Raw genomic sequence first — 12402 nt, 5'->3', positions numbered from 1 at the left:
TAACGATGCATGGAATAAAAGTTCCTTTTTATAACCGATGCAATATGGGTCTGTGAAGCTTACAAAAACATAGTCCTCTCCGTCTTTTCATTGCATTAATATGATTTATCACAAACTCAAGTAATTTAGCAGATATTGTCCTTAAAGATGGTGGAGTATTAGACGAGAATGGCGTTATAACCTTGCCATGTATTCATTATATTTGCTTCAAATTCCCAGTGCGCACAATGTATATTCTATTGCTGCGAAAACAGTCAGAGACAATTTTAAAGATTATTTCATAAACGAAGGAGTTGTAGGTTGTCAATGGCAATATTGTTATAAACTTTCGTATCTCACTCAAAGACGACCATTATTTCCATATCTCACTTTTGAATTGCATTTTAGCTGCAAACATCGCATCAAAATGTTTTTTTAGCATTTTTTCATGCAGGCTTGCTTAGTTTCTTATCTACGTAGATAGTAAATGTTATGGCTTTCGAGTCGCTTTTTAATAATAGCTTCAGCGTACTTAGATAGTAAGTCTACTTCCTCTCAGCGATAGTTTATTTTCTCGAGTCCTGTTGTAGAAAACCTTTTTTTTTTCTACTTCCTCATTTTTCTCTTCATTTTTACGTTTAAGTTATCCCTCTTACAGGCAAGAAAAAACAAGCGACTATAGTGGATCAAACTGGAGGTATAGAGCCCTGTACCCTCTCCACTTGGTTTGTGTACACTCAAGGGGAGAGGGAAATTGCTATCCCCAATAGTTTTTTGCAATTTTCACAACCAACAAAAGATTTTATAATACATAATTTGCATTGTTTTTACGCCATCTAAACTCATTAATTTACAAAATAATTTTGCTTCCTACGGGGCTGAGTTCATTTAAAACAAAAACAAAGCTGCAGATGTTTTCTTTGCCATTTTCAATTTATTAATCAATGAGTTTGAATTTATAAACACAGGGACGTGAGAATTTCAGATGAAATGTTGAATGAATATGTGCAAATCAGAGAATTCGTCACATGAAACGCATATTTTTTCATCCAACATACAATCCAACATGGTATGTCGGGTGAAATGCTGGTTTGCTTCGACCTTTAGAATTTAATATTTGCAATTAAAACTTCTTAGAAATTCAAGCGTTGTACAAAGGCACTCCACCCTGAAATATTTTCAACTTTTAGCCAGCACTTTTAGAAAAAGTTAAAACATCAATCGTTCCATGAATTTCACAACTCCTTAGAATAAAACAAAAGTTTTTATGTTTACGCTACCACGTTATTCGGATTTTAAAAAATAACCCTTAGCCATTTGAAATATATTTATACCACGCCTTTTTTTCTGCGATTTTAAACCCAGTAATTTTTAGGTTCCATTTAGCAACGCCATTGCTCGTCCCAATGTTAGGAACCTAAGTCCTGGGGACAAGATTGTTACTTTTTTATTCGCAAGTCACATATAAGACATCGAAAGAGAAGCCCAAATGACTTTCATCAATCTTTTAAAAAAGAAAAATCGAATTTTTAGTACTCTACGTAAACGTGCGACACGATTTACTGAAACTTAACTTTTAAGCTGACGCTCTGTGCCAGGTCTTCTAGCTAGTCTATTTTAAACTAACTGTGCCTAACCTTGATTGATTGGAACTGTTATAAATTTAGCATTTTGGGGAAAATTTAAAGTAAACGCTTGCCATTGATTATTTACATCATGTTTATATACTGCATGTTATTGATGAGATATTTGGCACACTATATTCAAAGCGGATACGACATTCGACAAGAATGCCCATGATTACACCTTAAGCGTAAGTGCTTCAGAATATATGACCCACGATCCCATCATGCTTCTCCTGGATTATAACAGTGCTAAAAAGACCGGGCCTAATTGAATTCAAAAGGATTATTTTAGACATGACATTATTGAGACATGAAAGTGAGGTGCGGTAGGCCTTCCTCCAAACAACTGGATTGTAAATATGAAAACTGTACAATCAAAAGTAAAAGCTATAGTTTATAATAAGTTAATTATTTACTTTCCAAGAATACTTGCAATATTTGATGTCAAATAGGTTATAAGATTATTAAACTGCTTATGTGCGCTTGCTTTCAAAAACCGAATAACAAGCTTACACGATATTCCACGTGAACTGTTAACAATGGAGTTGAAAACATCATTAATATCTCGTTTATTTCTTCTCTGAAATTCAAATTCATCTATGTCTCGTTTACCCATAATATTTGCTTGAAGATACGCGACTAACTTTGAAAGTACATTTTGCGCCAAATAAAAACAATACTTGATAATGTATTTACACATTGTTCCATCACCTGCTGTTATCATGTCTTCGATCATTCCACGTTTCACCAACACGTGTTTTTCACTGATAGAATCGCATGACGCATGCGATAAAACCGCGACCGTTATCATGCCGATGAATAGAAAATGCATAATAGCTGGACTTGAACACGCCCGTGCTTATGATGAAAAAACTACCCAGTGAATCAAACTCACAACGTAATCTTACTGATTTTGTGATCACAGCCGACAAACAGCTGCTTAAACAAAGCAAAATCATTTTACATCTGGTTCAATAAAATAAAATAGCCAGAAAAAACCCTTTCTACCTTAAAACAACAGAAATATTTCAGAAATAATTGTCCTAACATTTTCTGTATTTTTTAATCTGCAACTCCATTTACAAACAGAAGATACCGTATAATGCTTCGAATAAAAGCCCAAGACGTTTATTAAATTTTTGAGGAAGGTGTTTAAAACAGGGGTCGTTTAATAATTTTTTTTATTTTCTTTTGTCGATAGAATACATATATTTTTCACATAATATCTACATCATCATCAATATCGTCCTTGTCAATTATATTAGGAACTAACCATATTGTCTTCTCATATTTCATCTGGGTATTTATGAAGATTCTTATCGGTGAAACTCAACATACCCAGTGTTTCAAATGTTTATGAGAGGGAAGCTATTAGAGGGAGCGTTTATTGGAAAAAATCATTAAAAGGGGGCGTTTAATCAAGGTGGGCTCCTAAAAGATGAGGGCGTTCAATCGATGCATTACGGTATACAAAAGTTCATTATTTACGGCAAAGGGAGAGTGACAGAATATAGACTGGATGTACACAGACACAGATACGCTGTAACACTTTTATTCTCTTTACTCAAGGTGGTTTAAAGATTTTTTAAACCTCCTTCCTTCACATTTTTAAAATTCGTCCACAGCATAATCCATACAAACCAGCATATTATTCTCGTGTTTTTAAACTCGACACATTCGCAACCGTTAAAAAACCTGGTTGACGAAAAATAATTACATTTATCCAAAGCCTGGTTTCCAATGAGGGTAGCTATTACACAAATAAAAACTTGACATGTGAGAAAATCCATCATAAATATTATACACAAAAAAAATATTCACACATAAAATATTTTGGTAGTGTTGTATCGCGTCGCGGTAAACAACATACCAAGGAGGTACATACATTATAAAAAAATAATGGGAAGGGAACACGAAGGAATGGAATTATAAAAGGGAATTGAAGCGTATCTTTTACCTGGCAGTGTTCATAAACGTATTTTCAAAAGCATTAAACTTTGCTAAAAGACTTTTTTCAACATTCAAAGCTTATCCAAGTCGTGCTAAAATTTGAAACCAGAAGTGTTATCAAAAAGTTTTTATATCATTTGTTTCACCAATTTATGTAATATATGGAAACTCCTAAAGTTTACTTTAATTTAGCCATCTATGACTGCCAAATATAAGGTATACATTCAAATTTACAACAGTAAAACAAAACCACACAGTTTCACAGACTCTCCGTGATTTCACGCCACACTTAATTTGAGCACAATCTATCTATTCAATCCGAAAAAAACATTCAAAGTTATTTTCGCTAAAAGAAGCCACTATGGCGGGAAAAAGGAGTGTCCTTATGTCGGTAAATTCAGTAAAAAATAATTCAGTTTGTAGAAAAACGTATACACTTGATGAATGCATTCAAAGGGGCATACCTGCATTAATAAAACGGTAAAATCATTATAAAAATTTCAGTAAAATTAAGTCTAACAATCAAACCTTCGTATTTTAAACAGTATGTATAAAGATAAAAAGAATAAAAATTAAAAGCGAACGATAACGATCTAACTCCTAACTAAACAATAATTTCAATAAGTCTAAAAATATTCTAAAAGATATACACTCATCAAAAATAAAATTTCACAACATACATGCAAGCTCACTCACACAGCAATTTTAAACTATGACCATAAATCAAGACTACTTATAAAAGTTGTTCAATTTAGCCATTGGAGAGTTTTCATTGATCCAGACGGGCTCTCCTGCTATAAAAGTTGCGTGGACGGCTAAATTATCATCTAAGAATATAAAATCAGCATCTGTATCATGATCGAGTGTTCCTTTTCTGTCGGTGATTACAAGCATTTGTGCAGGATGCAGAGTCGCAGCCTCTATCGCTTCCACCACACCACAACCTGTTATTCAAAAATAATTTCAGTTACTTTGCTTATAGGTTAAAGATATTGCACTGAGCAACATCATAGCCTATGGAAGGATAGGGCTGCCAAAAAGGTGTAAGATATATGACCATTGATGTAAATTATTTTAGCATCGTATCAAGCTTGATAATATATGAAACAGACAGGTAATACAGTACAAGGTGAGGATTTATGCTGGAGTGTGAAATTGAGCTGCAAGATTTGCATAATAGCGGTTTATAATACCGAGTTTCTTATGAAGGAATCTCTCAAAATCTAAAAAAGTCACGATATCGATATCTCTCTCCGCGAGATTAAAAATGTCACCAATGGCAATGCATGGAAGATTCTGATTAGAAGATGGAAATTTTCAATGTTTTTAAAATTCCTCATTAAACTCTTCTGCTAACCGCCCAGAAACCTTTTAATTTCCCTGTTGTGACATTTTCTACTGAATGAAAACCAGCCCTTACACGCACCTGCTCCTTTCTTGAAATGCCGTACACATTTATCCATACTGGAAATACTAAAAAGGAAAACAAAATCATTCACAGCACAATGCAAAACATGATAACTGAGCACACGATGTCTTGGAAAAAAGTGCCACAACAAGCTGTGATAACCAAAGAAAGGTACGCTGTTTGGGATAGTAATTACTACCTTTTTACAATTTGTTATTCTATGAGAAAAGAATTTTTGCCATTCTAAAAATTCGAAATCTTCTCACTCCTTATTTTTCAACTGTTTTCCGTTTTTCTTCCTTCCCTTATCGCTTATCTCAAAGAATTTCTTCTAATAAAAAAAACAAACAAATAAAAAGCACTATACCTTCCCGCCAGTGTATCAGTACCCTTTATTCTTGCAACCTTGTCATCTATCACCAAATCCATAGTGCCCAATTTGTGCTCCCCTGGTGGCAATCCCAGGGCAGCAATTGCATCAGTGATGAGGACAATACCTAACACAAAGCGACATGTTAAATCGATCACATTCTCTATCGATAAGTAAGAGAGCACTGTTAGAATGCTTAAATGCATAAAAAGAAGAGGTTTTTGGGAAATTTTACCTACACTATTTAACCGTTTTACAGATGCGTTTTGGAATTGAAGTACATTTCGTGTTTTCTTCAGTCAAACTTCAAAGGGGGAAAAAAGGGAAGGAGAAACGACCCTGGTAAATCTATCGAAATAAACGGTGAAGTGTTAGTGGTCAAACACAAAAAAATTTCATATTTAAGCAGCGTCATGCATAAATTTATCGGCAAACTCTTTTATTTATCCCAAGATTAAACGTTAGCAAACTGATGCTTTAATTCAATTATTTTTAGAAATTCACTTTCAAACCTTTTGGATGACTCCTCTGCGCAATACGAAGAGCAGTAGGATGCGTGTGTATACCATCGGATATCAACCCGTAAAAGGCTTGCTTCGGTGTGATCAAACTTGTGAGTACGCCAACAATTCCAGGATCACGATGATGGAATGGTAACATGGCATTGAATAAATGTGTTATAAAAGACGCACCGTTGCAAACTGATTTCTCTCCATCTGTTAGGTTACCCATACTGTGTCCTAAAAAGGGAAGCCAGACTCTCTTGTATTTGTACCAGTATTTGGTCTCCTGAAAATGGTTGCGCAAAACCCTATTCGGGCTCCAGCAGGGTAGTACATTATGTTGACAGGTGAGCCTGTGGACCGCTTAGTGTAGATATACTTTACGCCACATTTGTTAAATTTGTTATTCAAAAAATTTCCTGTAACATCGGTTCAAATAAAAGTAGGGAATACAGCTTATTGCAATCCTTTTATATGAACAGCAGAGTACTTAAATAATGATTTATTGTGATTTTGTATTTTTTTCTATAACACAATAATTTCCGAATTCGCAGTACTTCTGGTATTAATAATTTTCTTGTTGAGTACTCTGACCATGACCTACAAAAACTACATATAAACATTGACAGGAAATTGACAGGATTCCATACCAAGTAACACACTTGTTTCACATTAAAAATCTAACAAGATCCTATTAATAAACACTTAAGTCAATATTTGAATGACTATTCATGATGTGCAAATTTTACAAATATTAAATTAGCTATGTTAGTGAATCAACACCTTACCAATAGACACAACGATGTTTTTCTCCACCAATTGTTTGATGCAATCGTTTATGCCAGGTATTTCAGGTGCAACGGTAATAATAGAGACATTCTCCAACGATCCATAGGTATTAATAAACGAGTCCAATCCGTCACTGACGTCTGTTTTGATGTACGATTCATCATGGGCACCCTTTTTTTTGCAATTAATGAATGGACCCTCACAATGAGCACCTAGGCAAAGTTATAAAAAAGTGGTTATAGTAAGCACCAGGAAAAATTGAAACTGTTTTATTTATGGAGAAAGCCAGGAAATTTACTACGAATGAGTTTTAAACAAAAAGACTTTAATCAACATAATAAAGAAGCCATTTTCATTTATAGTGAAGAATATGTCCACACAGGTAGCAAAAAAGAAGCAAATGATCTTGATTATACTAGTTACTATAGATTTGAGCAATATTTATTTAATATATCTACCAATTATTTCAGCACCATGCTTGCCACCAGGTCTTCTTTTCAGTTTCGGTAACACCTGCAAGAAAAGTAAAACAGTTTCTTTTGCATCATGACAAACAACCAGAAGGAATTTTGCCTAACTGAAGATTGAATTTGTAACATTCCAGACAGTTACTTCCCCTTTTCATTTTGTTTTGAAACAACTTTAATTGTCTAAAGTGAATTTACAAATATTACATAAATCTGAATATTTTAATGCAGAATATTTGGTACAATAGTTTTTTAAATTTTTGAGAATTTTTTTTCATAAGGGACAAAGCAATGTGACAATTAACATAAATTAATTCGTTGGAAAAAGGATGATTATCAATAACAGAAGTTATTATTTCGAAATATTTTACTCATTTTCAACAAAATCTGCTTGCAAACTAGTTATTTATTAATTTATTTATTTCGAAAACAGCTTTTTTAAGATGACATTGACTTTATCCCTTGAAACAAAATGTAATATTTTTAAGGAAAAATCATACAGGAAGTATAATTTTCAGTTCAAAATAAACAAAGATAAGAATACAATATATATTACAATATATTACAAAACATATAACGTTAGGAGATCAATTAAAAAAGGCATATTAAATATTTTATTTTTTCAGTATATAGAAAGAAACTCTTTAAAGCCTAAATTAATCATTTCATTTTGTTACCCTAAAAGTTTCGACTAAAATTATTTAGTAAAATATTTCATATGGAACAAAAAATACGATTTTTCAGCTGATTTTTTAGCAATATATGTACATAACTAATATTTTGGACATGTCAAAACTAATTCAGTAAACAGGTTATCAGCTGTTTGTACATTAGTAAATTTTGTACATTCATAGGGATATTTGTGTTTATTGCATTGTTATTTGGTGCATACTCGAAGGTACTGCCAGCTCTCTTATGGTTACTTTGAAATACTGCTGGTTCTATTGCGGTTATTTTGAAATACTGTCGGCCACCACTGGTTCCTACTTTATGGAAATCATTTCTCTTTTTTTACATTTTAAAAACAGATTACCTGTCTGTATACATTAACAGGAGACGTCACAAGAGTTGGACAGAATGAAGTGACACCATGTTGAAGGAGCCCTTTTGAGACAACATCTAATCCTTCACTAAATACTTCAATGTTGGAAGAAAAATCGTATCCAAAACCACCTAAAATAAAGGGCTTGAATAAAAAGCATGTCAAAATCATAGCAATGTATATAATTATATACATTACAATTGATTTAACAAAAGAATAAATGATTTAATGGGAATAACAAAAGCACCACACAAACTTTAGAAAAAATAATTATGATATAATTGGAGATACATTTATGTAAACTTTTGTCTGAAATTTCAATTAACTTCTTTACCATTCGCAATGACTAATTTGATTTTAACCACTCAAAAGTCAGAATTTTTGCAAAATAAATATGCATATACAGTAACATAAAAGAAGTATATATATAGCTATAGCTAAATATAGAGCACGCAGAAAAATACCATTTAAACTCATTTTTTTTCTTTAGTAAAATATCTCATCTACACACATGACCTCAACTTATTCTCTCAAAAGACTTTCCATTATTCACTCAATCAAATAAAAGCAAACTATAGCCTTTTATTTGAAGTAACTATAAAAAAGTGCATACCACGAAACTAACATTTTAAGGCAACAACAAAAACTCAATAATACACTCACCGTTTATTTGAACATCAATATATCCAGGAACAATCAACATGTTATCACAATCTATTTGCTTTTCAGCTGTCACCTTTTCATCATAAAACAACTTTTCTGGATTCATAATTTTTCCATTTCTAACCCAAAAGTCTTCACGTAATATTTCTCCATGATATAGAATTCTACAGTTGCAAAATTGAACCAGACCTGGACTTATTGGCATGGCGATTTACACTAAATTAGACTAAAGAAAAAGGTTATGTGTGAAACATGTGTACATGTGTGCCAAATAATATATTTTAAAATGAGAAGACAATCATGCTTAGGCAAAAAAGCCTTCAAAGTCTAACAACCATTTTTAAAATAGTCTAAAAGATTGACCATCATATTTTTCCAATATATGTGCAGCCAAATTCTATTTGGTAAGATGGAACTGAAACATATTATGTGCACAGTATTATTAGCTTATTATAGCATAACTGGGCACTTTCCTCTGGCTAAAACCATGCTGGTATCAACATTAGGCTGCATGATGTCCTTATTAGGTTGCTTTTGTATGAATATAAATATTTCAGCAACATAAGTTTAGCATGTCAGGGCAGTATGGTGTATATGTTTACTTCATAAATAGAAACTAGATAAAATTTGGCAGCTCCAATGAAAATCACATCCCACTACAATATTTCAAACAGAATCTATGGAAATTAAAAAAATATTTCTGGAAGGCCATACTTCATGTATATATATAGCTATGAGCTTTCTGTGTTTGCAAAAAAAATGTAATCTACACATTTTCAACAGCAATTAATAATTTAGTCCTAGGCACTATGTTATATACACTGTCTGTCATACTTTTTATTGACCTATGCATTGGTCATGCAGGTTAATTTAATTGTAAAATTAAAATGAGAAGGGGTATTCTAAGATCATGCCTATTTTTTTCCTTTTTATTCCTCTTCTATAGACACTGCATTTTTTCACCGTTGAGCCTAACCTGTCTTCAATGTTTTTATATTCTAAACAATATATTCTCTGTGTCCTATCTTTATGACACTGTTTTTTAAAAATGTGAATATTCTTTGTTAAAAAATAAGCCTGTCCCATTTAATCACACGTTTTTTAAAAGAGAAAGTGTCTAAAGTTGGACTGGCATCAAAACAGTACTATATGCAACATCCAGCCGCGAGAACGTAAGCTAGCTTGCTAGCTAAAAGCATTAGGTAGCCAGTGAGTTGGGTTTATTAAACAAGTTGCGGATATAAACAGTTTGCTACAATAACATTTCCACCCAGTAAAGTCGTCCTTAAAAAGCTTACCCGCCCCAAAACTTCCTTTTTTCTATCATGTCTCTGTTTTGCTTGGCTTAACAAAAACACGCTCACTACTTTGGGAAACGTTTTTTCAGGGATGTTGTCTGTGCGATCAAGCTCCTGATTTTACAACTTCTTTATAAATCATAGAAACAGAGTTGTTTCTAAGAACTTACAAAACCTTTTACAGCAAGAAGGGACAAGGACATAAAGTTGAAACATAAATTTTTTATATATCTTAGGCGAGGCAAATGACTTTAAAGTCATTTGCTTCTGTAGACTAATCCCTTTTTGTTAAATTGAACAGAGACGTCAGTCCGCCATTTTACTTTATTGTTCCGGTTTGTTTGTTCTTTTAAATAATGTCTTTAAAAGTTTTATTAATATTTTTTGCAACAAGGGATAGCAAATAAGAGATCACGCCAAATAACAATAACATTTTGTCTACTTTGCCCTGTAACAAGTAATTCATTATCTCTTTCCTCGGCCGAAAGCCAGGAAAAGGCCAGATTAGGTTGCTTTTTTATATTTTCCTAATTTCTATGTAGGAATATATGCAAAATATTATTGCAAAACACCCTAAATGATAGCCCTGAGATAGCTTCTAGCTAAATTATTGGCTGGCTATATGCTCTGTTAGGGCTTAAAATCGAAGCAAGAATCACACTAAGACTTGTGTAGCTAGCTAACTAGCTATATTACATGAAACTCACGCAAACTCATACATAAATAGGTATATAAATATACTTGATATAACAAAATACTATAGAAAAAAATGAGTGGATTTACAAGGAAGATAAGAGAATAGCTGAAAATTCTGTAACTTTGTAGCTAGCTATGTCCAAAAACAAAGCTGGAATTAATTAAGTAAAAAAAGGAATGAAGTGGAATTTCTATCGCGTGAAGCCTTATCGCGCTTCCTCGATAGGCAGTCTCGATACATCGTGATGTGTTAAAAGTAATTAAATATCTGTTGATATTAAATTGTAGTGCAAAGAAAAAAAAAATTAAACGATAATCTCGAAAGAAATAATTTTATTATATATACTGCTCTTAAATCACAACGTAAAGAAAAAAAAGAAGAAGGAATCGTCTCAAAACGTTCATACTTAGTTTGTATAATTCGTATAAAAAACTTCGTATCATTTTATTAAATCTTTCGTATCATTTTATTTTTAATACGAACTTTTTTGTATCATCAAAATTACAAGTTCGTATAAAGTTCGTATAATTTAAAATAAAGTTTGTTTGATTATGAACAATTATAAAGTTTACGAAGTATACGAAGTTCGTTTATTTTATTTGGACTTATTAGGTTTTTATATTTTAATATTTTTTACAAATGACAAAATTCGTCTCATTAACGAAGTTCGTTTAACAAATATTATCCACGCTTATTACGCGTCTTATTATAAGAAAAACTTTCAAAATAAATTCACTGCGTTTTGTCATAAAAAAACTAAACTTTACTTTATGAGATTTAAATAAGTTTAAATATTATTGCTTGTGCTAGAATTAAATAATAAGTTTAATTCTTCAACACAGTGTCTACAACGGAGAAGGGTGTTACGACAAGCATTTTTTCATGTATTATTGCATCACGTACGCAGTTAATATTTTTTGTTGCGAAGGGAAAAATAATAATAATTTGTCTCACTAAAAATTTTTTGGATAAATTTGTTCTCTTGTTTTGAATTATTAAAATAACTAGCTGTCAAGGTGAAGAGATAAAAATACTTGCAGGCTCAAAAACTTGTTTTTTATAGATGCAGCAAGAATATTTCTTGCGCTGTTTTGAAATTTATACAGCAAGTCATTCTCCTCCTACTTCAAATAAAAGAAAAAAACAGGAAAAATAATTTTTATAAAAATTTTCAGTGTTCTTTTAATGTTTTTTGCACAGTCTAAAATCTAAGTGCAAAATCCTTTTACAGACTATAGTTTAGTTGACAATAGTTAAAGTCTTTCGCAGCATTAAAATTATATATTTGAAATTAATAACGGAGGAGGGTGTTACGACAATCGTATTCTACCTTGTTTTTATTATGTTTCCTAAATGGTATCGACGAAGTCATGCAGTATTACATTTTAGATAGCGTAGTTTCTATTTTTAAAAAAAGTATAGAAATTAAATACTTTTTGTAAAAGAACATTCTAATTTTGAAGGTTGCTTTTTATCGTAAGATCCACAAATCGCATTTTAAAATTTCAAGAACAAAGAATGGCGATAGAAAAGCTTTTTTAGATCGCATTTTAAGAATCTTAAGAATTATTCAAGAGTCAAAATGTCGATTTTTAACAAACAAAAAAGGAA

At 32.0% G+C, this 12402-nt stretch overlaps 1 protein-coding gene across 1 annotated transcript; it reads right to left on the bottom strand.

Annotated features, from left to right (window-relative positions):
* Positions 1-3140: 3140 nt before the first annotated feature.
* LOC130655106 (N-acetylglucosamine-6-phosphate deacetylase-like) lies at positions 3141-9041 on the bottom strand. The gene is made up of 8 exons (XM_057457807.1): positions 8797-9041; positions 8125-8264; positions 7083-7137; positions 6624-6836; positions 5845-6072; positions 5330-5459; positions 4981-5027; positions 3141-4498 (listed from the first exon to the last, which is right to left on the bottom strand). The coding sequence occupies exons 1-8, from the start codon at positions 8999-9001 to the stop codon at positions 4284-4286; spliced, it is 1233 nt and encodes a 410-aa protein (XP_057313790.1). The 5' UTR covers positions 9002-9041; the 3' UTR covers positions 3141-4283.
* Positions 9042-12402: the final 3361 nt, after the last annotated feature.

The sequence above is a fragment of the Hydractinia symbiolongicarpus genome, chromosome 8 (assembly GCF_029227915.1).
Source record: "Hydractinia symbiolongicarpus strain clone_291-10 chromosome 8, HSymV2.1, whole genome shotgun sequence".
Taxonomy (NCBI): domain Eukaryota; kingdom Metazoa; phylum Cnidaria; class Hydrozoa; order Anthoathecata; family Hydractiniidae; genus Hydractinia; species Hydractinia symbiolongicarpus.
The sequence above is the reverse complement of the archived record's forward strand: the minus strand, read 5'-3'. Positions and strand labels throughout refer to the sequence as shown.